Source organism: Eleutherodactylus coqui, chromosome 1 (genome assembly GCF_035609145.1).
Source record: "Eleutherodactylus coqui strain aEleCoq1 chromosome 1, aEleCoq1.hap1, whole genome shotgun sequence".
Lineage (NCBI taxonomy): Eukaryota > Metazoa > Chordata > Amphibia > Anura > Eleutherodactylidae > Eleutherodactylus > Eleutherodactylus coqui.
The window spans coordinates 160,595,075-160,622,051 of record NC_089837.1 but is presented as its reverse complement, the minus strand read 5'-3'; the positions used below and the strand labels follow the sequence as shown (position 1 = coordinate 160,622,051).

General features: G+C 45.3%; 1 protein-coding gene across 1 annotated transcript in view; it reads right to left on the bottom strand.

The window, feature by feature from the left end:
* Positions 1–23,241, bottom strand: part of LOC136627479 (solute carrier family 12 member 9-like) — a 288,868-nt gene extending 265,627 nt beyond the window's left edge. Inside the window, exons 1-2 of the mRNA XM_066602618.1 lie at positions 22,954–23,241; positions 5,227–5,361 (exon numbers count right to left, since the gene is read on the bottom strand). Coding sequence (XP_066458715.1) covers positions 5,227–5,361; positions 22,954–23,134 — 316 coding nt within the window. The 5' untranslated portion in view covers positions 23,135–23,241. The remainder of the gene's footprint in view (positions 1–5,226; positions 5,362–22,953) is intronic.
* Positions 23,242–26,977: the final 3,736 nt, after the last annotated feature.

Genomic DNA, 26,977 nt, shown 5'->3' with positions numbered 1-26,977 from the left:
AGGTTAGGGGGGGCCCAAGCTGCCGCACGGCATACCCTGCTGTAACTGACAGCAGCAACATCTCCTCACTCACATGGTTGGGACAGCCTACGAGCATAACAGCTTCTGCACCATCAATGGTGCTGTGGTGCTTGGTAAATGTAGTGTAACTGCCAGCGCCACGCCATACAGGGCTCACAGTCATTTAGTCTTATGCGCTCCAGATGTGTTTTCTCTACAGTTTCGCGCAGTATTTCTTGCACCATGCTGCGTACTTCTATGGGGCCCTTTGGAGCACAAATGTCCACAAAATAGAGCATGTTTTATTTTTTGAACATGTGAAAAATGCATGCACAAAAAAAGTGACATGAGAACGAATCGGTTCTAAACTCTGCATTTTGCGCACGCAATTTTTGTGTGCGCAAAAACACGCGCAAATATGGCCGTGTGAAGGAGCTTTTACTGACAATTTTCTCCAGGTATTACAGTTGATCGTTGGCAGTCCCAGCAAGAAGGGGAGGGGGGGTCTTTGTGATCTCTTTATTATCACAGCACCTTACATGATAAGATACTGTGTAAAAAGGTGCTGCTACCCTCCTCTATTATCGCAGTGAGTCCTGGCAGGCTTCAGTGTCTGGTAATACAAATTTAGCAATGATTTCCAAAAGACTCTCATTCATTAAGAAGCATCAACGAAGCTGAACCCCCCTGCATGTGACCCTGGCGCACTCAGTGCGCACGTTGCACCCCTCTTCCCGGAGATGGGTGTACGGGACACCCATATATACAGGGCTTCCTCTGCTGCAGCTGTTATACACTGCCACAACTGCAGCAGGGACGTCAGGAGGGTAAATCCAGTTTCTGCCCTGCAACTAATTACTAATCTGTGACAAGATGTGAAAATCTACATCATACCTGTTTTTCCACATGGACGATGTCTGCGATATGTGCATGAAATCTGTAAGAATCTTCCTGGTACTCCAATCCCCTGTATCAATTCACAGGTAACATCTGCAACAAATTCCTCACGTCTCAGTTCACACCTCCTGTTTAATCCCATCAGTTGCCACTGGCCGGCCTCTATTCTGTCTAGACTTTTTTTTGCTTGGTCGGACAGCTGCTACACTATTCTAAAAAGTTTACAAAAAGTTTCTAACAGTCCAAACAGGGCATTAAATAGTCACTTGATACTCTGCAAAATCAAGATGAACTGGCTTATAGAACAAACAAGAACTCAATGAACTATTCCTCACTTTATGGGACAGTGCGCCATCCAGTGGAATTAGCAAGGAACTGCAGGATCTCTATCAGATGACACTTTTGAGCATTTCAGAGACAAATGTATTCTTGGGCTAGCAATATCTGAATTAAACTACTAGCTTCTAGTGCCCTCATACTATTTTCAGAACCGATCGCCTGGTAACTCGGTATTTATCTGTGTGCATCCCGGTCCGCACTGCCAGAGAGCTGCGATTATAGGAGAAGCTCAAGTTCAGATGAACATCCATCCAGACTTCCACTGCAAGTATCTACGTATAGTAACTTTTCGGACATCTAGCCCTTCATCAGCCTTATACGACCCCACAGGGTTTCACATGAAAGCAATGGCGCTACAAGAAGCCTGATGCAGGACTGGAAGTCGGAATTTTGAATATGAAGTCCATGCAGTCTAATTGCAATGGAAGCCTGGAGCGCCGCCTGGTTCTTCAATTGCCTTTTTATTGTGATTTCCCAGAATGATGCATTGCACAGTTCGGGACTCGGAAATGATGGTTCCTCCGGCTCTTTGTATCCGAGCTCTTTTCTAGCTGCTAGATCAGGCTGCCCAACTGAGGAGAATTCCTTAACGGGGTGTTTTAAAGTGGGTTTTCTAAAACCAGACAAATCCTTTAATTACTAAAATTAAGTAAAAACCACAAAATTATCAGGTGGGCGCAATGATTAAAACATACAGTGGAGAAAAAGGAAGCATAGATGAGTTGTCTATATGCCATTACTATGCGGTGCGGAGAATTGTATGCTCACACCGTCTCTATGACAACACAACAAAAACGGTTGCAATCATAGAAACAAAACTATTAACTGGACAGAAAGGTTTAATATCCCAGAAAAGAAGAAGAAAAAGGTTTGTTAAAAGAGTGCAGTTGAAGCTCCGCCTACATCTACTCGTACCCCTGACAGGAAGCACAGCCCACCGTGCCGGCAACATGTGTACACAGCGGGGAGCTGGGAAGATTGGTACACCGGGTTCTTCCCCATCTGAGGTCCTCATAACTCTTATTTAATGACACTCAGACACAGAAATTTAATATCAATGGAAATAGAAGCAATTTTAATTTAGCAAAACGGTCTACCAGTAAGAAGCCCTTATTGCCCATCATAACCAATCAGAGTGCAGCTTTAATTTCCTAACAGCTGAGGTAAAAGGAAAGCGGCACTGTGATTGGTTGCTATGATCAAAAAAAAAAAGTCCTACTAGTAGACAGTTTTGTTAAATGAGGCCCAAAAAGTTTTATTCTACCATAGTCATGGCTAGGAGGATAGGAGACTAAATGGTTGCCCAAGGAAGACAGGAGAGCGTTCTGTGGAGAGATTTTCACGTCTACCAGTCTATTAGTGAGCAACGTCATTTTCGACTAAAGTTTGGTGAAGACCCACAGTTCATAAGTGGTCCTCCAATTTTAAGAAAAAGGGTTGTATCTGTAAGTGAAAAACATCTGTCTGTCCACCAGTAAGTGTGGAAACAGCGGAGCGCGTCCGTGAAAAAATGTCACACAAAGTCCTCAAAAATCCACCGCAGAGCGAGCAGAGAACTGGACGTCCTGCAGCCGGCTGTGCGGAGGATTCTGCACAAACAAGGTTTACGATGTTATCCCTACTGACTTCATCTTCCAACAGGACGGTGCCCCCCATTTTCTCAATCAAGTCAGACCTAGATAAGTTGGGGGCTTCGGCTGAAAAATGACAACTGAAGTTCAACATTGATAAATGTAAGGTTATGCACATGGGCAGGAGAAACGGATGTCACCAATATACACTAAATGGGAGACTGCTAGGGAAAAGACCTGGGGGTACTACCGTAGTTGACTGTAGACGTAATTTGAGAAATCAATGCCAGTCAGCTGCATTAAAAGAGGTATAGGGGCGAAGGACGAGAACATTATCCTCCCATTATATAAGGCACTTGTCAGGCCTCACATGGAATACTGTGTACAGTTCTGGACACCGGTACAAGGAAAGATGTTGCAGTGCTGGAGGGGGTTCAAAGAAGAGCAACTAAATTAATAAATGGAATGAGAGGGCTGGAATACCCAGAGAGGCTATCAAAACTAGCATTATTCACCCTAGAAAAAAAAGGCTACAGGGCTACCAAATAACTATGTATAAATACATTAGGGGACAATACAAGGATCTCTCCGATGGTTTTTCTATACCCAGGACTGCGTCGGTAACAAGAAGGCTGTTACCATGTGGCGGTTGCTGGTCCTCCCAGGCGGCGGTGTGCGGGGTTCCGCGGTCGGGGCGCGTCTCCAGGCTTGTTGTCCGGCTGCCGGGGACGCAGGTGCCTGTTTGGCGTGGGTTGCGCGGCACTGTGCGCGTGCGCACCTGTGAGTGCAGCTGCCGTGCATGAGCTCCCTATTATTTTTTCCTGTTGGGAGTTGGCTGTCTCCCTCTCTCCGCCCCTGGGCAGAGGCTTTTGTTTAAAGGTCGGGCAGAGACTTGCAATCACTGCCAGTTATTGGTTTCCCTCAGTGTGCTAGCTAGTCTGCCTCTGTTGGTCCCTGCTTCTGTCATCTTGTCTGCTATACTTTGCTACTGTCCACCAGGTTTTTCCACCTGCCTCAGTTCTGCTTTGTATTGTTCGTGTTGGTTATTTACATCTGCCTTTTATGTCGGTATTCTACCCTTTTCATCCAGGTACACCAGCGTCCCTTTTTCGGTCCTTAGTGAGAGTAGGGACCGCCGCCCAGTTGCTCTGCTCGCCTGGGGTTAGCCAGGAGTGGAGGCAAGCAGGCAGGGACAAGGGGTTTTGGGTGAGATCTAGGGCACCCAGGCTGGCGTATGAAGGGTAGTATACCGTAACAAAGTCATCCTCTACATCTAGAAGAAAGCAGGTTTCATCACCAATACAGAAGGAGGTTCTTTACTGTAAAAACAGTGAGACGGTGGAACTCTCTGCCTGAGGAAGTGGTGATGGTGAAATCCGTAGAGGAGTTTAAGAGGGGACTAGATGTCTTTTTAGAGCGCTATGATATTACAGGATATAGACATTAGGTGACCAGCGGGGTTGTTGCTCCCGGTCTTGGAGTCAGGTAGGAACTCAAACGTTAATCCAGGGATTACTCTGGCTGCCATTACGGAGTAGGGAAGGAATGTCTTCCTCCAAATGAGCTAAATTAGCATCTGCCTCAGTTTTTTTTTGCCTTTCCCTGGATCAACAAGGGGGGGTAGGTGGAAACAGGCTGAACTAGATGGACATTGTCTTCGTTCAGCCTAACATACTATGTTACTATCGGTATGAGCTCAATAGACGACTACCAAACAGATGGATTGGCCGTGCAGGTGGTGACAACTTCTTCCTTGGCCTCCACGTTCCCCGGACCTCACACCTTGGGTTGGTGCGCACATACACACGCACAAATATAGGCTCGTGTGAACGAGGCCTCATTGTCTGCTTGCACAATAGCAGGGACAACTCCATTGTTTGTGCACAAAAGGATTCATAAGGTCTGACTAAGCTACTGAGCATGTCTGGACATTTTGAGAAAGAATAAAGAAGAATCCGGGGGGCTACATAACAAGAACATAAGACCACTATCTAGAGACAAAATGTAATACTGAATCATGGGACAACTTTCTTAAAGCGACCCTCCGGTCATGGACAAAGACGGCGGCATCTGACTACCTGATGCACACTGTGCATAAATATGCATCATTAGTCTAAGACTTTACATGCAGCTGTGATTGGCCAGTGCTGCTCACATGGGCAGTGCTGACAAGCCATATTGGTACTAGTCCAAGTGCTTACACATTTTGAACTTTGAACAAGAACTTTCAGTCGGAATTGCGTTAGCATGTGAATTAGTCCTGATGTGGACTCTTACAATTATTGGAAATGAATAAAATATATAATTTTTAAAGTAAAAAAACATTACTAAGAAAAGTAATACGTTCCACGTGATACCTTCATGTTCTTTAGATTACAGTCACATGTTAAACATACAGCAGCTTTGTCGTAAAGGATACAGTAAGCCCCACCAGCATCCAGCGCTCCGTTGGTAGATATGGCACAGACTGACAGCACAGTCATACTGATGATGAAATAAGAGAGGACCAGCATGCCCACTGCCTCATATAGACCAGAATGCCCCACGACAAACCCTGCAAAGAAAGCAGAAAATGATTTACCATCATGATAGGCAGTCCTGATGGCTGTCAGCATACAACAGACCCCTGCTCCTCCCAAATAAAGGATACAACTTTAGCAACTGGGACTTGTCTTCTGATACTGCAAGGAACGTCATTTCTCCGCAGCCGCTCTCTCATATTATCCCAATTTCATCAGCTCACAAATGGAAAAATCAGGGTTACAGCAGTACTGTACATTGTGCAACAGCAGCAACATTCCCTGCAATAAAAGCCTGAAATGTACAATTCTACCACGTTTAACTGTCTACAACATGGCGTGCATAAACCACAAAAAGAAGAAAAACTGAAATATCCAGCACATATGTGGGCACATTAGGCCACCTGCACACGGGCGGAAATCCCGCGGCAGGATTTCCCGCAGGATTTCTGCCACTAAAAGCCTGCATAGGAGTGCATTACAATACGCACTCCTATGCAGACGGCCGCGGTTTGGCCGCGCGAAATGTCGCGCGGCAAACAAACCGCAGCATGTCCTATTTCTGTGCGGGGCTCGCAGAGCCTCGCACAGAAACGTCACTCACCCGGCCGCCGGCTCTGGTGTGCGCATGCGCCGGCTGCCCGTCAGCCGGCACATGAAAGAGCCGGGGCCGCCGCGCGCGGGTGAGTACGCGCTCCTCCCTGCAGGCGCTCGGGTCGGGTCCCGCAGCGAGAATTCTCGCCGCCGGATCCGACCCGCCCGTCTGCAGGCGGCCTTACTGAGATTGGTATTTCATACTAGTAGTAATGTGTCCTCCAAAGTAGAATGCAACAAATGTATTAAGAGGTGCACGCCTTTTAACCACTTAAAGATGCGGCACTTTTCTTTTTCCATTTTGTATTTTTCCTCCCCACTTTTAAAAAAACCATAACTCTTATTTATCTATCAACGTATCTGTCTGAGGGCTTGTTTTTTTGCAGGGTGAGTTGTATTTTTCAATGGTGCTATGTAATGCACTGAAAAACGTAAAATAATTTTAAGAGAAGTGCAATTGAAAAATAAGCAGCAATTCTGCCATATTTGGGGAGGGGATCTTGTTTCTACATATTGAAGCAAAAAGGACATGAAAACTGTATTCTATGGGTTGACTAAAGGGTTGTGGTCTAGGGCATGCTGGGAACAGTGGAGACACACCAGGAGAGCTCCCACCAGCTTGTTTTTTTTCCCTGAGGCGGTGTTTTCAACTCTGCTTCATTATGGCACTCAGCCGTAGGGATCTGTGAACGCTACTGCAAATAGTTTTCACCGTGAGGCTGCCCATGCTACATTGGAGGCAATAGCCAATATTGAGCGGGGTGATCGTGCTCCGAACAGTTTGACCATTCTGATCGCTTTACTGAGAAATGCCCGCGATTCTGCTGGTGGAATTTGCTTGGTCAACTCTTCCTCCAACCCCAATAATAAATACTAATGAAACATCTACAGTTGTGTTTGCCTCCTCTGATGGGACTTTCAATATGTTATCTGAGAAGGGCAAGCATGGCCCTGCTTTATATACTTCATCTGCCTCTGCAAATATTATTATGCAAGCAATTTCGGCATAAACTACCGTGTATCCCTGAAAATAAGACCCTATCTTATATTAATTGTTGCCCCAAAAGAGGCACAGGGTCTTATTTTTGAGGGATGTCTTAACATACTTACCTAGCAGGTGCCGTCCAAGTCCCTCCCGCTGTTCCCCCAGTTCCGGCAGGCTTCCGTGCAGTTCTCAGCGCCGACAGAAGATCGCTGGCTGGTAACAAGGTTTGAGAACCCCGCCTCCAGCAAGCAATTGCTATGATTGGTTCTACAGTGCCACAGCTCAGCCAATCACTGCTGTTATTGTTGAACCAATCACAGCCGTTCAATGCAAATCGGGGTAGGGATTATTATAGGAGTAGGTCTTATTTTTGTGGAAACACGGTAGTGGTGTGGATACGCAAAACGAAACACAAAATGAACCTAATCTACACAATGTTTTACTACCTGTGAAAAGTAATACGGTTTTGGCTTCCCTCTCTGCTCAGGCTGGTAGCCTGAAAGATGATATTGGATTTATAAGACACAAAAAGTTACTGAAATAAAAAGTTATGCAGGATACAATTAGTAAATGCAAGCAGTCTATCCATAGTTTGCAATATAATGCAGTAAATCTGGAAAATAGACTAAGGAAAAGTAATTTGCGACTGATGGGGGTTCCAGAAAAGGTGGAATGATTGTATCTGAAATACGTTTTTGAAGAATGCCTGAAATTAACTATTGGAGAAGATATTTGGTCGTCTTTCTTTGCTGTAGAAAAGGCTCACAGAGCTCCTGCTAGACTACCTCCGCGTGGTGCAACACAGAACTGTTTATATAAAAGTCCTGCACTATAAAGATCCGGAAATTACTTTAAAGAGAGCAAAAGAAATGAAAGACATAATTATGGACAGTCATTGTATGGCTGTTTTTCCAGATTATTCAGTGGACTAAAAAAAACTAAATAAAACAGATGCAGTTTCAAAATGTTCAGAGCAGGTTATGGGGTTTACAGATGCCTTCGGCTATTCTGCACCCGTCGAGGCTATAAATTGTGATGCAGGGGAGACTTTTTTCTTTGATATAATTCCAGGGATGCCGTCTCCTGGATAAACATTAACAACATTCATGTAACACTAATTAGTAGTTGTTTGTATTAGTGGGTTCTTGGTAGAGTATTTGGCTACTTAGTATTGGTGATCTTACTGTGATATTGTTTTGTATATCTCCATTATCACTATGTCTAGGAGATATGTGTACATGTGTATGGGGATGGATGGTGGGGTATTTTTTTTTTGTCCCTCTTCTCTCATTCATCTCCTCTACCATGCAATGCAATCTGTGTCCTAAATTAGAGATGTAAACATAAATAATGAATATCATTCACCAATGGAATGTGCGGGGTACAGGGATAAAACTAAAAGATAGGCCGCCTGCAGACGAGCGGGTCGGATCCGGCAGCGAGAATTCTCGCCGCGGGACCCGACCCGAGAGCCTGCAGGGACGAGCGCGTATTCTCCAGCGCCTGGCGGCCCCGACTCTTTCATGTGCCGGCTGCCGCGCAGCCGGCGGCCGGGTGAGTGCGTGCCCTGCACAAAAATAGGACATGCCGCGGTTTGTTTGGCGCGCGAGATTTCGCGCGGCCAAACCGCGGCCGTTTGCATAGGAGTGCGTATTGTAATGCACTCCTATGCAAACTTTCAGTGGCGGAAATCCCGCGGCGGGATTTCCGCCCGTGTGCAGGCGGCCATAGGTAGTTTTTTTAGCCATTCAACAATTTCAAGCAGCTATCGTTCGTCTAATAGAAACACATTTAACAAGAGACACTTTGCACGTGCTTCCCCATTCTGTATGGACACATTCATTTCATTCTGTTTGCTCAAAGTTACTCGTGTGGAGTAAGAGGGGTCTCACACAAGCAGATTTGTATTGCGACCGCCATCCGCGCAAAAGATACGTAGTAATATGCAGGCATTGAAAGCCATTGACGTTTGAAGTTTCTTTCATGCTTGTGGGTAGGAATTGCGTATTTTGCAAGCGGAAGAAAAATCCCAGCACATATATGGGCTCCATTGATCTCTATGGATGTGTGTGATCCGCATTGCATATGCAATTAATACAGTGTATGGACACGGATCCGTATGTATGTTGCTAGGACAACAGATAACATATGGTATAAAGAAAGCAGGGATTTGCGGGCGGACCCAGGATAGAGTCTGGGGAGCAGCACCCCATCCAGACTGCTGGCTGCAACCTCCACTTGCTCATGTGGGCTCTTCCTCCACAAGAAGAGGTTCGAGGGGGGGACCACTGATGTTAAAATCTTGGTGAAGGTACTTGCAAATAGATTAATTTTAGCAATGACTCAGTTAATACATGAGCATCAATCCAGTTTTATACCAAACAAATCATTTTTAAGGAGATTATATCTGAAACTTCAGGCCGATCATCGAGTTTGTGGGAGCAGGGCTGTTTCTCCAGTCATCGCTGCCAAAGCTTTTGACAACGCTGAGTGGAGTTATTTGTGCGCTATTCTTCTTAGGGTGGGTTTCAGTGAGAAATTTGTGGCATGTGTTAAACTGCTCTATTCAATGCCAGGGGCAAGAGTGAGGGTAAATAGTCTCTGCTTTGGCATCGAGGACCTGCCTGGTTTGATAAGGCAATCACTTGATATAATTGGATTGCAGTATGGAGAAATTGAGGAGAGTATCTCACTGCATGCAAATGATTTTCTGTTGTATACGAGGGTTGTGAGTAGATCAAGGGGTCTTATTATGTTCATTTTTAATATATTTGGTAAGATGTCGGGTTTTACTATCAACTGGTGAAAACTATAATACTTCTTTTAGATCCCTCACCGGTGAACTATTCATTGGAACATACACAACTACAAATAGTGAAAGAATTCAAATATTTGGGAGTTGTGGTATCTTCTAAGAATCAAGACTATATTTCTGCCAATCTCCTTTCATTGGTATATGAAAGTTTGATGATGAGGACAAGGGGAAATCTTATTAAAATGGTTTTGATGCCACAACTCCTTTAGACACTTCAAAACTCCCCGGTTTGGATTCCAAAACAATACTTTTTTTTAGACTCCATACGATTTTTAGAAGTTTATTATGGAATAAGAAATCTGCTAGAACTCAACTGGATAAACAGTCGGGAGGATTGGCAATTCCAAATGTTTCAATATATTTTTTGGCGTCTAATTTGCAACAGTTGAAGGGGTTGGGAAAAAAGAAATGGGGTGCGACTGAATGGTAGATTACTTTTTAAAATGCCAGGTTGCAGCCCTCCTATAATGGTATGTGTGAGAGGTATGAAAAGAGAAAAACAAGGACCATATCTGACAATTATTATGATAATTAAATTATGCAATGACTTTAAGCTGATTTTGTGCAGTGAGAGCCTGCCAGGGGCGGATTGGCCCAGTGGGCTGGTCACACAGTGAGGTCGTCCTCAAATGCCGTTGCATTAGCAGCTGCTACACTAAGCTTCCAGTTTACAAGGTGGCCGAGCAAGGCTATAAGTAAACAAAAAAACCAAAACACTATACTTGCCTCCTTCGCTTTCACCCCGATCCAGTCCTGACTGACTTCCGGTTGCGTTGTCATGTGGTATGTGACGGCTGTGGCCAACTGGACACAGTTGTCACGTGTGACCGTACAACACAGAAGTCAGGAAGAACTGAAGTGGAAGGAAGGACCAACAAAGTGGAGCAGTAGACAGCAAAAGAGGTGAATATATATATATTTTAATTATAAGAGTGAGCACTATTGCTGATGGGGACAACAAGGGGCAGTATTTTTAAAGATGGGGCAACAAGAAGGGGCATTATTGATGGGGCAACGAAGGGAACATTTTTAATTATGGGAACAATATGACACAGCATTTTTCATGATAGGGCAACATGGGGAAGCATTATTCCTGATAAGGGCATAAAAGGGGGGTATTATTACTACTAGGCCCACTGAGAGGGGCACTATTACTACTGGGGCCACTGAGAGGGGGCGCTATTACTAATTAATGCCCCTAGCCACGCCCCTGACCACAACCCCTTTCATTAATAGGGTAGCCATGTGATAAAAGTATTTTCCTAAAGGCGCCTGAGTCTAAAAAGATTGGCAAACACTGATTTATGCCATATTAGTGAAGATAAATGGGCCGCAGTGTTCTGTATTACAGTGATATCTCTATTTGAAAGTCAACGAGTATCACAATTGTATTTAATGCACAGTTTGTTGTACTCCATTAAAGTTGTTTAACATGGGTATTAGATTAAACTCAGACTGTCTGAAATGCTATATGAATGGTGCAGATTTAATGCATATGGTCTGGGGTTGTGTAAAACTGAGTGACATTTGGAATGAGGTATTAGAGATAATTAAAAAATATATATCTTGTGGATATTGGTCTTAATCCCAGAACTTGTATACTGGGTACTGTTGATGGGCATCCCCGTTTGGGAATTCAGAGAGCATTGTATCCAGCGCAGAAGCTGATTACTGCCTGTAGGATGCAGCCTGAACCTGACAGTAGGAGATTTTTGTTGCAAAGATAACAGTAGTTGTATCCTTGGAAAGGGGGACATATCAAAAAAGAGCCTGTGTGACTAAGTTTGATGACATTTGGAGAAGATGGTCTGACATATGTAATCGATAGTTTAAATCAAGTGCTAGTTGCATCAAGGCATTGTAGAAAATGGGCTTTAGAGAAAGTGAGGGTCAGAGGTGAGAAGATGCAGAAGGGTTCGTTTTTTTTGTTGGGGGATGGGGGAGATTATGATTTGTTTAAATATGGTTATAATTGCATTGTTTTGGTGGTGTGATACGTTTTATGTATATTATGCTTAGGGCTCAGGCAGACGGGTGTTTTTTGCGCGCACCTATGCCAGGTCATGCCATAGCATCTACATAGAATTAAAGGGGTTGTACCAAAAACATCCACAGGACAGATGATGACAAGTGTAATCAGAGGAGGTCTCAGCACTCAGCCATGCATGCATGACTACAACGTTATTCGATCTCCTCCTCAGCGCGGGAGCCGCAGTAAGGAGAAGGGAGGACACTGGAGCCACATTCTAGTGAGACCCCACTGATTAGACTTATCACCTATTCTATGGATAGGTAACAAATGTTTTTAAAACAAGGTCACAAAGCTTTTTAATCATTCTTTGGTTCATTTACACTCGTGCTTTGGGTTATTGGCTTGTTACATCACCCAACAACTCTTCAGCTTGAGGTCATGGACTGCTGTCCTTATATTGTCGTCATGTAAGGCGGTCTCATACACCTTCCAATTCATTGTTCCCCCAATCATCACAGGTTACCCAGGCCCCAAGGCCGGCTGCACACGACCAGATTTGCAAAGCGGAACCCAGAACGGGCGTTCACCTCCATATTCCACAGCAAACACTGTCCATAGCATGCTATGAAAAAGCACTTTTTCCTGCACATGAGCGGAAATCAATTGCGATTTTCCACTCGCGGAGGAAAAATTGCACCATGATCTACTTTTGAGCGGATTCCACACGCAGCAAAAGCAGAGGTTTTAAAAAGAAATCTGTACTGCGCATGTCCGACAGCAAGACGTCCGGATCATACGCAGCACAGAGAATGACAGGTACACGGGGTAACCAGCCAGGCACTGGGTGGGATTTCGATATGGAATCCAACCCGTTTGTGTGCAACCTGCCTAAGGCAGCAAAGTATCTGCAAGTCCCGATGCTCCTTTCACAATGCTTCACAGTTGGGATGATGTAGGCGTTGTATATTTCTGCTAAAAAGTTCCACTTTTGTCTTATTTCTGCATACATTTTCCCAGAAGCATTGTGGAACGTCCAGGTGGTCTTGAGCAAACTTGGAACAGGTCACATTTTTATTTTTGGTCAGCGATGGTGTTGTTACGTTTCTGTAAAGAGAGGAATCGCCTGTCCAGCAATTGTGCATCCACAACCGGGCATTGTGCTGGCTGCTCTGGCTAGCATTTCCCAGGGACCACTTGTCTTCACCCTTTAACCCCTTTGTAATGGATCTAGCCTTTTTTTGCTGCGGTGCTCAGGTTGCATCCCCAGAGTAGCTGCTGACTGGCAACAGATGAGACAAGCCAGGGTTAATACTTTGAAATTAGAGTGTAAAGGGGAATCCCAAATTAGAGTCAGGTATAGAAACGGGTCAAAACCAGGAGGACTTCAAGAACCAAGATGGCAGGGAAACGGACAGGCAAATGCAAAGTGAGAATCCAGGTCAGAAGAGATATAGAGGAATACTGGATGGTGAGGTAATAATAATAATCTTTATTTGTATAGCGCCAACTTATTCCACAGCGCTTTTATAGGCACTGACTGGACAAATAGGTTAGGTAAGAACAGGACCAGATAAAGAGATATTCAGAACAGGATACAGGAACACAGGTAGTCAGAAACAACGGACAGGGAAGTGAAGCAGATACACACCACAATAGCTGGCAAAAGCTGAAAGGCTGGGCAGGTTCCAAGAGCGAAACCCAAAGCCAGAATGTAAATACAAGGCAACAAGAAGCAGCGGAGTGCAGGCCAGTAGGTGTGTACAGATGGCCTTCCATCAGCACCATTCTCCTTCAATGGTGCCCTGAGGGCTCATTCACACGGGCATATGAGTATTTCGGTCTGTGAATATGCAGTGTGTTCACAGACCGAAAAATGCCTGTTCACTGCGTATTTCAGCCCTACTGCATTTTTTGGTGCACATAAATAAGCACAGTATTCATGCGTGTAAAAAAAATGCAAGGAAGCTCAACCATTTATTGCAAAAATATACAGTGAATGCAAGTTTGGTGCGTATTCACCGCATATTTACACAGCCCGATTCTCTTCAAAGGGCTAGTTTGGTGCATAATACGCACAAAAATAGGACATGCTGCATTTTTTTTATTCACACAACCCAATGTCATGTGAAAAATACACTCCTCTGACTATGCCAATGTAAATCAATGGAGATTCAGCACAGCATATTACATGCATAATAAGCCCATCCTAACCGTTGACACATGAACACGTTTTAGTAGTTCATAGACTCCTCTGCGGGTGTTTTGCCTTTTCCTCGTGGATTTTTTCTCGCCTCTTTTAGGCTTGGCTGTTATGTTCTTGGAATGATCTTAAAGGAGTTGTCCGGTTACTAGACAACATCCCTTTAATACAGCTGTTTGTAGTAAAATAAACTATGCTATACTTGCCCCTCCACGGCCACTGGGTTACAGCATTCTGGTCCCGGTGTTTGTTGTGACAGCAAGTCAGGTGACCACTGCAGCCAATCAGAAGCTGCAGAGTTACATTCCGAAATTCCAGACATCATGATGCTCAGGATGTGAGCACCATACCAGGGGAACAAACAGTGACGCTTCAGCCTCTGATTGGCTACAACAGTCCCCTGACTTCCATTGCCAGCCGTTGTCACAACAAACACCAGGACCACAGCGGGACTGCAGCACTGGAACAAAGAACCTGCAGCAAATAACAAAGAACCTCATGTTCTTAGATTTTGCTGGGAAGCCACAGATCAATGTATAATATATGGATTTGTGATCCTTTTTTTTTTTTGCATCGTTGGCCCAATCACATGGTTCATGGCCTATTCCCTGAAACAAATGCAGTTTGTAGATCCTACATTCCTGCAAATTCTGGTAATAAACTAGCACATAAATCAGTGTTATTGTAATTGCACTGACCCACAGAACAAAGTTATCATGTCATTTATACTGATTAATGAATACCTTAAGATTAAACCCAAAAGAAAAAGGAATTATTATTTTTTCCATCCCCTCCAATACGACAGTACAATCTCCTGAGAGCAGCCAGAAAGCAAGGCCAGGTTTAATTCACCAAGACTATTTGTATATGGAGGAACTGCAAACATTGCTGTGATCTCTCCTACCCTCCTAGCAGAAGTGATTGCTATTAAAAGGGCCGTCTTATAAGATAGAAACTTAATTGGAATTTCCTCCAAAGGTTCAAAAGGATGTAGACAAATATGGGATAATAGCAAGGTTAAGTCTGATGGAGGAGATCTAATAGTAGAATATAACCTACTAACAGCCTTAATGAGTCTTCTCATCCAAAGATGGTCACATGGTCACCAATGGTCAACATCAAAGAGAGCACTAAGAGCAGACACTTGTACTTTAATAGTATTAGGTCTAAAACCTTTATCAAAGCCTTTTTTCAAAGATATTGGAGTAATGGGATATTGATATCTACCCTATTATTGTTAGAATTAAAGTAGGGTTTCCACGTTGTAAGGTAACTTTTTCATAGGTGACCTCCTTTCTACTAGAGAGTAAGATAGAAATAACATTATCTGATAGACCCTTCTGTTTTAAGACCTGCCTCTCAAATTCCAAGCAGTCAGGTGTAGGGGCTTTATCTCCAGGTGAAATAAAGGGCCATGATGGAGAAGGTCTTTCCTTCTTGGAAGATCCCAAAGGGTCTGTCAATGACATCATTCTTAGGCAAGAAAACCAAACTCTTCTGGGCCAAAATGGGGCTATGAATATTATCCTGGTCCCCTCTTCCCTGATCTTCTCTATGGCCTCCTACACGGGACAGGTCCGGATTGCTCCTGCAAAATCCCGCATGTAATCCGGCCCAGACCGCGGCGGGTGACTCTGCGTACCTGTGCAGCCTTCTTCACCGGCGTCCACGTGGACCTGTCTTCTTCCGGCTTCTCTGTACTGCGGATGATCCGTACGGATCGCCGTCAGACATGCGCAGTACAGATTTTTTTTTTTTAACTCCTGCTTTTCTTGCAGAATCCGCTGCCCATCTGCAATATCAATTGCGGACAGGCCGCGGGTCAGACAACTTCGACTGACGTCAATGGAAGATGTCCGTGCGGGAACCGCAGGAAAAAGGGAGCATGCTGCGATTTTTCATCCATGAGCGGAAACCACAATTGGTTTCCGTTCATGTGCATGAAGAATCATTTTTCCACAGCATGCTATGGGGGGTTATTGCTGCAGAACCCGGCGGCGGACACCAATACCGGATTCCGCAGCAAAAATCCGCCCATGTCCAGGTGGCCTATCACTCTCGAAAGCAGATTCAGAGGACAGAAGGCATAATAAAGGTGATTTTCCTTTCCATGTCTGGGAAAGAACATTCACCCCTGTGGGCAATCGCGAGCATCTAGGGGAAAAAACAATGCTGCCTTGTGGATTTTCTTGTTGCAAATAAATCCACGGTGGGCCTTGCCCAGAGATTGGCTGAAAATCTTCTGATTTAGTATCCAGTCCCTCTCCTGATTCAATGGCGACTGAGGTAATCTGCACTTCAAAGAGTGCTGATCTCGGCTAAGCCTAAAAGCTGCTGAGCTATGCTCATCAATTTTCGGTACCTGGTTCCCCGTTTGTTCACATATGCAACAGCAGTCGTACTAGCCGAGAAAAATCTGTACACGTCTACGTGCAATCATGTGAATTAATTGGGACATTGCTACCAGGATGGCTCTCAACTCCCTCATATTCTGGGATTGTTTTGAGGGTGGATCCCACTGATCCTGAAGTAGATACCCTTCCAGATGGGTACCCTACCCCCAGGGGTTTGCATCAGTTGCAATGATAAAACGGTTCCCATTTACCCAATTCACCCCCTTCTTTCAGATTTGCAGGCACTGTTCACCAGCAAGGAGAAGTTTTCACTGATTCGGAGGTAACAAACTTTTGGTCCAAGGAGGAAGGAGCCCTATTCCAAAGATCCAAAATTTGAAGCTGAAGTGGTCTAGTATGGAATTGTGCCCAACTCCCAACAGGAATGCAAGAAGTTAGTAGACCAGGACAGACATGGCCTGTTTGAAGGAAATTTTCCTGTAATCTACAAGACTCATAAATTTTTGACTTACTAACTGAGCTTTCTCCTGAAACAGAAGGCATAACTGCAACCTGGAATCCATGAGAATTCCCAGAAACAGTCATTTCGAGTTTGGTACCAGCAAAGATTTTTCCCAATGTATGTTCCAACATAGATTGGTCATTACTGACACAACTCTCTGAATCTGAACCTTTAGAATCTCCTCTGAAGGACCTACCAGGAGAAAGTTGGCCAGGTATGGGATGATGCCTATATCCTGCTCTCTTACATGAGCCATGAGCTCTTGCTACCAGATTCGTGAAAAGTCTTGGGGTGTGGGATATCCCATGAAGTAATACCTGTAAGATACAATATTGATCATTCAGTTATCACTGCTACCCTGAGGTATTTCTAGGTTGTGGGATGAAACGGAAGCTGACAATAGGCATCCTTGATGTCCACTGATGCCATTACACCGTTTTTTGAACAGATAAACCGTGGTCAGAACAGATTCTATTCGGAGTTTCTGATATTCAACATATCTTTTCAGGTCCTTTAAATTTATGATTGTACGAAAGGTAGCATTCGGCTTTTTTACTAACAACAGAGTGGAGTAAAAGCCTCTCCCCTTCTCTACCTCTGGCACCGGACCGAAGACATTTTTGTTTATGAGAGAATAAACCTCTTCTCCAAGGTCTAATTGTTTTGTGGAATCCGACCTTAGATCCGTCAGGTGAAATATTTTTGGAGGGGAAGAGATAAAGTCCAATCTGTATCATTCTTTCATAACTTCTTTTATCCAAGTATTTGCTAATATCTTTTCCCAGGCCTGAAAATAGAGAGAAATACACCCTCTGACCTGGTGTCATTGCTGGTCCTTATTGGCAGACTGTTTATTCATTATTAACCCCTTGTTTTTATATTACTACTGAATTTGTAGGATTTTTTTTTTTTTAAATCTCTATTTCCATCCCCTCTCCCTCTACGAAAAGGCCTCTGCTGTCTATCCGAAGCCTTTTCCAAGATAGTATCTAATGCTTGCCCAAATAAAGTTCGGCCTGACGAGGAACAGCAAATAACCTAGCTTTAGAAGCCAAGTCCCCATTCCAGCATTTTTGAGATTGTGGATGTAATGGTTTTTCCGCGCGGATGCACTGCTGATCATCCATGTGGAAAAAAATCTGCAACCCCACCTCCCAAAACTAATTGCTTTTCACCTTCAAATCCGCAGTGCCTCCACAATTGTATTTGCGGATGCACTGCGGATCGTCCGCACCCATTGACTTCTATTAAGCCCGTCCGCATGGAAATGGAGCATGCTGCGATTTGTTTGCTGCACCAAACGGTCCACAAATCAAATCTGCATGCTTAAATTCAGTTGCGGATGCCAATGCTTGCCTACGGGCACTTTGAATTGTGGATCTTCCGTGTGGGTGACCTGTGCGGATTCCGCAAATCAAATCCACCCGTGGACAATGGGCGAAAAGCTCCAATTATCAGCAGACGCATCTGAAATAAAATTGTTTTGGACATAGTAGTGATTAATGATTTGAGACTCTAGCTGATCCAGACATAATTTAAGGGATCGTGTTACCAAGGTGGCTGCAATACAGGCCTTTAAAGAGGTTGTAGGTGCCTCCCAGTTCTTTATACATTTCCACTCTTCTATCTAAAATATCTTTCAAACATCTTAGATCTTCAAATGGAAGAGCTGATTTCTGTGAAATGTTCACAATACATGCATCAGTTTTGGGGGACTTACCCCATTCTGTCACCTCCTCCTCATTAAAAGGATATTTTCTTTTCACAGCCCTAGAAAATTAGAATCTTCTATGGGAGTGTCTCCATTGTCTATTAACGAAGGATTTTTTTTGTTTGTGGAAAAACTTTCAAACATTTCGGCTGAAGGCTATCAAACATTAAGGCCCCCTGTCCACGGCCGTTGCGGTATATCGCTAGCGATTAGAGATGAGCGAGCATACTCGCTAAGGGCAAATTCTTGAGCGAGTATTGTCCTTAGCGAGTACCTGCCTGCTCGTGAGAAAATATTTGGGTGCTGGCGGGGGTGAGCGGTGTGTTGCGGGAGTGAACAAAAGGGAGCGGGCGGGGGAGGGGGTGGAGAGAGAGCGATCTACCCCCCGCTTGCCCCCGGCACCCAAATCTTTTCTCACGAGCGGGCAGGTACTCACCAAGGACAGTACTCGCTTGAGTATTTGCCCTTAGCCAGTATGCTCGCTCATCTCTACTAGCGATATTTCACAGCGGGGGAGCAGGGGGAGAGCTGTCAGTGCTCTGCGGTGAGTCAATCTGACAGATAGGCTCACTGCCAAGAATCGCGGCACAGCAACGCTATGGAAAGTGTTCACTGCGTTACCTGCGGACGGATTACTGCCGTGGATAACACAGTGAACAATCGCCCATGGACAGGCAGCCTTAATCTTGAACAGAACGTGACTCCCTGGTTTCTTCTACGTTCTTAGTAGATCTAACCGCTTTAAGCAGGAGAGCCGTATCCCCTGATTGAAAGAGTGCTATACCAGCTAGTCCATCTTCAGAGGAAGAAGCATAGGACAAAGATTCCCTCTTCCTCACATACCTCCGAGGCACTAGAGTCTGAAATATTGATATCAGGAGATGTAATCCCTGAAGTACTAAGAAGAGAACTTTTATAAACTTCCATTGAGTTTCTGCACTTCTGCCTTTACAATCTCCTTAATATTCCAAACTCAAGGAGATTCCTCAGCTACTATGGTGTCCAACCACAGCTGACTCAAGGCTTCAGTATGAGCCGAGAAGAGTGTCCTTTTACACAACGCACATTCTTTATTCTTAGATTTCTTCAGAATATCCCTAGAATACCCCTAGATCCCGTGATAGTTTGCTGACCTAGATTCGGGTGCTCGGAGTGCTGATGACCATCCCCATAGTTTTGCATAGTGCTAGAATACAGGCATTCAAGCACACGAATGTGCCGGCTGGGACCCCTTCTGAAAAGCCCCGCTCCTTATATTCCCTGCCCCCCCCCCCCCCTCTCCTATTGGTGCATGACTGGACACCAATCTGCTTAGAAAGGACCGCTACATGCCCTGACGTCTGCCACTTAGCGTGCACCGCCCCAGAAGCTGAGTCAGAGCTGCGCTACCGGCCAGAGTGGTTCACCAGATATCAGGCGGGTCACATGACCTCCTATCAGCTATTACACCGATGCCGCAGCCTCACTGAATGGACTGTACACGCGTAATATGTGGTAAAATAGAGCATGCTGCACTCTTTCTTACACGCGTAATATACGCAATAAATATACGCAAATGTGAGTGGAACAATGAAAATCAATGTACTTTCATTCACCACATATTTCACACCTAGTATGCAATTCAAATATATTCGTGTGACCACGGCCTAAATCCTGGCCTACTGTAATTAAGGAACATTACTGATTAAGAGCAAGCAGAGCAGTTTGGGCGCTATTACACGAACAGAGCCACTAGCATTCGCGGTTACCCGACAATTGCCAGGCAGCATCTGAGAGCACACATGCTGTCGGACAATTACAGCTATTAAGCTAGAACAGCGCTAATGGCCAGGTGGCATCTGCGCTTACAGGTTCTGCCCAGCAATTGTCGGGAAAACGCAAGTGCTGGCCGCTACCATTAGTGCTCATGTAATAGTGAAGGGAAAGCAGAAACCTGTAAATGAGCCAGACGTTTCTAGCAGTCCTCCCCGTCTGTCACACAGCCAGTTCTGTATAATAACCTACTCCAAAGTCCAAACTAACAGCAAAGTAGTGAAACTTCTTATTACAAGAGCGCTTTGTAGCATCATTACAGCACTGGGGGGGTATAAAAATGCTGTGAGGTCCGTAGACTGGTGGTCAGGGTGGGCAACTAATCTGTAATACACAGGTGTGAGAGAGGCTTTGGGCTACTCAGTCACTGACTCAGGAGGGATAGTTGCTTGGCTAACAGCTATGCGAGGGCTCTTATCCACTAGCGTTTTTTTTCCCGCTGCGATATCACTGCGTTTTTTTTAACGCAAATGTCAATGGGACTTTCTAATGTTAAAATCGCATCGCACAAAAATCGCAGAAGCGCAAACTTGCTATTTTTGTGCAATGCGACTTTAACCTTAGAAAGTCCTATTGACATTTGCGTTAAAAAATCACAGTGATATCACGATCGCCAGTGTGCAGGAGCCCTAAAGGTGCTTTCATACGATCAGAATGAACCCGCAATCTACACCGCGACATACAGTAGATTCTGCACCAAATTCCACAGGCCCACCTTCAGATTTTGATGCGGACTTGAAAATGGCTTAAAGTGACTCTTTGAACCTGCAGCAACAAAGATGACCACACCACTGCTCTGACTAGCTGATGCGCGCTGTGCGTAGTATGTGTGAGTAGTCTGAGACACTATGGGGGACATTTATTTAGCCTGGCATTTCCTGTAGCAGGTTTTGTACAATTTTTCTGGGTGTACGGAGCGCTGACTACATAAAGGGGCGCACACGTCTTCCTGTTGTCAGCACATCCTCAGCAGCTCCATGTGTGTAGGCAGAAATATACGCCAGGTCAGAACTGGAGTACATAAACCTGGTATAATTGACGCCAGTTTCTGGTGTAAATTATACACAAATCCGTTGGCCTGGGGTGGCCGTGCCCTTTCTGACAAGCCCCACCTAATTGCGGTACAACGCCTCTATTAATTTCAATGGAGCTTTGCAGACTGGCGCTCGAACCCGTCATTTCTAACACTGTGGTTTTCATGCCCTTTAGTCCTTTTTACCGCGCCTCATCACCCATCACAGTCATGCTGTACAAGACGTTCAAAACCTCCGCTCAAAATCGCAGTAAAACGCTGTGATTTCTCACGCGGCGTTTTGTGAACACATGTATAAGAGCGGCCTCAATTCCAAAAATCTTGTCCCGATCTACAAAATCGTAAGCACACGTTGGTCGCATCTGCCGTCCTGCATGTTGCAAACAGGCCAGAAATGCTGCGCAATTTCCGAAGCAGAATCCCCAGTGAATTCGCAGCTGATCCGCAGCGGTCGCATGGGTTTGGGTGCAGATTTGCAGCTGGTTTTGCCCTTTTGCATTACAGTCTGTAATCGGCAGCATAACCTGACGCACCACGGATTTAGGATCCACTAAATACTTCAGATCCACTGGCGGTCCTGTAAGTCCGCCGCCACACACCTTAACCCCACTGGGTATATCCCGCATCTCTTGTAGCCCGTGTGACAGCGGCTCGGGGGCTCATTCACACGGGCCATGGCTTCATCTGAGTCCAGTACCAATGTGTAACTGAACAAACCTGGATACATGAGAACGAATGGATCTCTCCATTGAGTCACTGCCCGCGGGTATCAGATGGCACCCTATATACTGTATGGTGGTATATACTGCATGACAATATATACTGTATGGTGGTTGTGTGTCTTCCCGCGGGCCGATACCAGTTGTGCCCTAGAATCTAGGCAGCGACCTGTAATCAGCCATCTGAGTTAGAGCAGCGTGAACATGGCCGCAGTTTAGATCACGGTGGGTGATATAAACCTCCAGCGCTGCCATCAGTTATGCCGTGTGGGCTGAAGAAACCACAAGGGGGTTTTCTTGCTAAATAAATCAAACAGAGAACATATAGAATCAGAGAAATCCCCTATATAGAAGCTCAGACTGCAGAGAACTGGATGAAGATAGATATTGAATGACCATATATACTATATGAAGATATATGCTGTATGGTGATATATATTGTATGAGCCTATATACTGTATGGTGGTATATGCTGTATGACCATATATACTGTATGGTGGTATATGCTGTATGACCATATATACTGTATGACTATATATGCTGTATGACCCTATACACTGTATGTTAGTATATACTGTATGGTGGTATATACTGCATGACAATATATACTGTATGGTGGTATATACTGTATGGTGGTATATACTGCATGACAATATATACTGTATGGTGGTATATACTGTATGGTGGTATATACTGCATGACAATATATACTGTATGGTGGTATATACTGTATGGTGGTATATACTGCATGACAATATATACTGTATGGTGGTATATACTGTATGGTGGTATATACTACATGACAATATATACTGTATGGTGGTATATACTGTATGACTATGTATACTGTATAACCCTATACACTGTATGGCTAAGCAGGTTGTACATTAGGGACAGCTCACACACTGTGGGCAGTCAGCTGGCACTCACCTATCCTGAGGAAGAGCACCACACTGAACATGGCCAGCAGGGTGGGCACCACAACTCCCAGGAAGGTGGAGAGTTTTCGGGCGCCGGAGCGCTGCCCCCTGCCGCCGGCGGGCACATTCCTGCCGCCATCCTCCGTGGATATGCTGAGCTTGTAGGTGACCAGCGGGCTCCGCTCACTCATCTTCCCGTGTGTGACACCCGCTCAGGGAGTAGAGGGACCGCGGACCTCCTGCGCTCACCTGCGGGGCCGTCCGAGCAGTGTCCCAGCCCTGTCAGCCGGCACATCCCCGCCCGGGGAACTACCAGGAAGTATAGCGCGCTGTATGGGTGTCCCGTCATGTGACCCGGGGCCACTGCCACTACAACTCCCAGCATGTCCTGCCTGCTGCACTGCCCCAGGATGCAGACCCCCGGAGAGCTCATATCATTGCCCCTATGCTGGTGCACAATGTAGCCCTTGTGTGTTCTTATCTCATTATGGTGGAAAAGCCAATATACATTGGACTCCGCAAGATATCAACATATCCCTACAGGCAAAAGTTATAATTAAGGTGGGCATTCCAGGGGTCCACGGCCGCCCGGATCACCCCAATTAATAATCCACCCCAGAAACTCCTTGCACTGGATGACTTCGGCGCACGTCCTTGCACAGAGTCGCGGCGTAACGCTATCACTCCTCCCACCGGCTCCGGCTCTTGGAGAGTAGAGAGTGCTGGAGCCGGGGGACAGAGTAATGGCGTTACGTTGTGCAAGATTCTGCACAAGGCCGTGTGAGCGCAGTCTTGGATTTAGGGTGATTATCCACTAGCGCTTTTTTCCGCTGCGAATTTGCTCCGTTTTTTTCCCAATTGTCAATGGGACTTCCTAATGTTAAAAACGCGCCGCAACTTTGCGTTTTTAACATTAGAAAGTCCCATTGACAATCGGAAAAAAAATGCAGCGAATTCGCAGCGGAAAAAGAACGCTAATGGGTAGTCAGCCTTATCCTTATTTACCAGCGTCTGGACTTTTAGGAGTGGGGCTGGGCTCTACTGTTGGCCACAGAGGGGCGCCATACTATTTGGGGTATAGAGATGGCTCTGGTACTAACTGCAGCCACAGAGGATCTTATTACAAGCTGAGACCACGAAAAGGGTCACTATTACTAATTGGGCCACAGAGGATCATATTACAGAGGGGGTCACTATCAGTAAGTGGGGCCACCAAGGGAGTCACTATTACAATGAGGAGGGGACACTGAAAAGTTGATTCAGGACTCATTTGCATGGGCATATTGGAACCGTGTATTACGCACACGAGAATCCCATGCTTAACACGCAGTGGTTGGAGGTGATGAAAGTCAGTGGACGCAGGAGAAATAAATGGCAGCATGCACTATTCCTCTGCGTATCATATGGGCTGTGTATGACACGCCATCCATACGCATGCATTGTGAGAGGGCAGCGTTTCCAAACGCATCGCCATTCTGAACAGAGCAGGGAATTTTAAAAAATCACTCTGCACATGTCCGTGATCGCGTCATGCCCGGGCGTGCGCAGTGCCATACACGGTTTCTGCCAGCAGAGCGTATGGACTGTAATGTGTACAACGCTACAGGAGACTTGCAGCGCTGTACGCATACGCCCGTGTGAACGAGCACCAAGGGTTGCAGCAGGATAGAGAGAATGTGCAAAGGCAAGTCATGGCGGAAAGAAATCTCAATGGCGAATCTGGGCCCAGAGAGAAGAAAACCAAATGTGGACAACTAAACTGAGACGTCACCTGTGATCACTAGAGGTAACTGCACTGTAATCACTATCACCCAGTAGAAGCGGTATTTGAGTACATTATATGGTAAGTGTATTACTTGAGTACATTATATGGTAAGTATATACAGCCGCTGTATCTAATCCTACATTATAAAGATTGTTTTACAGAATTTTTTCACATTTTTTCCCCTTAATTCTCCACTGCTTACTGGTGCCCATACTCACGCTGGCATCCCAATTCTGTTCTGCTGCCTTAGGTTAATTTCACATGGGTGAGTGTGATATTGGGGTGTGTAACATGGACTGATATCTCGCTTTCCAACGTGCAATGTCCCCGCGGGGGACTTCAGGGATCTCGGAGTGTTTCCCATTGTTTTCAGTGGGAAACATCGTAGCGCACTTGCGTGCATCTTGCACAACGAGCATTCTAAGGGAACGCCCAAAGATAGGACATGCCGTGATTTTTTCCTGCATCGCTCATGTATGTGACCCCATGCAAAAGAATGAGGTTCATATTCGTGTGAGATTTTCTCGACCGTGTGAAAGCGACCTCATCCTGCTGTAAAACAGATAGTTAAAGGGGTTTCCAGCCTGGTGTGGCGCAGAGTGTTAAGGCAGTAGAAATGCAGTACCAAGCTCTCGCTCACAAACTGAAGGTTGCAGGTTCAATACCTCAAGCTTGACTAATCCTTCCGAGGTCAGTAAAATGAGCACCTATCTTGGTGGGGGGGGTAAAGGTGACTGCAAAAGGCAATGGCAAAACAGTCTGCCAAGAAAATGCCACGACGTGACGTCACCCAAGGAGTCAGTCATGACTCGGTGCTTGCACCAGGGAACTTTACCTACCTGGGACTTTGGGATTTTTTTGTTTTTATAACCTACTCTCAGGAGCCCCAGATGATTGTTGGGGTCCACTGCTTGGGATCCCAATAATCAGCTGAATCCCGGCACATTGTCAGCACGGACAGCACAGGAATAAGTTTGCACCGACCATATGGCAGCGGCCTTGCTTGGAACTGCAAGCACTGAAATCAATGAGAGCTGCGCCAACACTACCAACCTCAGCCTCTGCAGTATGGACGGCGCTACCTGCTTCCCAATCGGTGGACAAAATCAAAACTTTTGACATGTGGCTAAATGAGGACAGTCAGCAAGTCTTCTTAAATCTTCCATCTTAACCTATAAGAGAAGACAAAGTATCAGAGTCTTGTAAAGGAAACAGCTTTTCTATTCCTAGTGAAACTGAAAACAATTTCCAGCTAAAGAGGAACTAAATTCGCCTACAAAACACTCTGCTTTTGTTCTGACTTCTCAGTATATAGGAGAAGCAACCAGAAATACGTATGACCCCCAGATGTACCCTTCCTCCGCAGCTTATATAGAAAGCAGCAAGAATGAGGAACTCTGATAACCACCCAGACAAAGGGCTTACTCACACGGGAGAGAATCATAAGAGTTCTGTGCATTTACACGACGCACAGAGCTCGGGCAATGTATTAACCCTTTATTTCCAATGTGTTAATTTACACTGGCGGTTTTTATCTCACAGCAATACCGCGAGACGGAAAAACAGCGGCATGTCCTATTTTTCTGCCATTATGGGAAAATAAAGAATTAGAAAAGAATCTGCGCTCTTGGTGTTTGAGAGGATAGTAGGAATATGAGAAAACTGCGCTTACCACTGTGAGGAGTCCGCAAGGGCCAGCAGACCTCCGCAGTTCCCCAAGTTGGCTTATAAAGTGTCACACATGGGCGACAAGTCTTTAGAGAGTGGGAACAACTTTTTATTCCATATACAAGAAATGATCATATAATCAACTGCATTGGAATCCATATATATATATAAGAATATAAACATCCATCTGTTGGTTTTCTCCGCTTTTTTGGCTGTAGGTCCTCTGAAACATGTTGCATTTCCTGTGAAGTCTGTATTGTCCGGTATATGGACGTGTGACCCATGTGTGACACTTTATAAGCCAACTGTGATAACTGCGGAGGTCTGCTGGCCCTTGCGGACTTCTCACAGCAGTTTTCTCTTTCACCTACTATCTTCTCCTATTCCAAGAGCGCAGAACTTATCTAAAACCTTTTCTTTTCCGGGGTACCGGTGTGCCCTGGGCGCTTCCTCTGACACTCTCCCTGCCAACTTGGCTCTTCACTGGGGTTACATGGTAGAGCAGATCAGTACCATATTGTAGGCGAACTGGGACCAGCGGTGTGGCGGCCTGTAGTGAGGTGGGCAGTCCACACCAGGGGGTCCAATATATATATTTTCT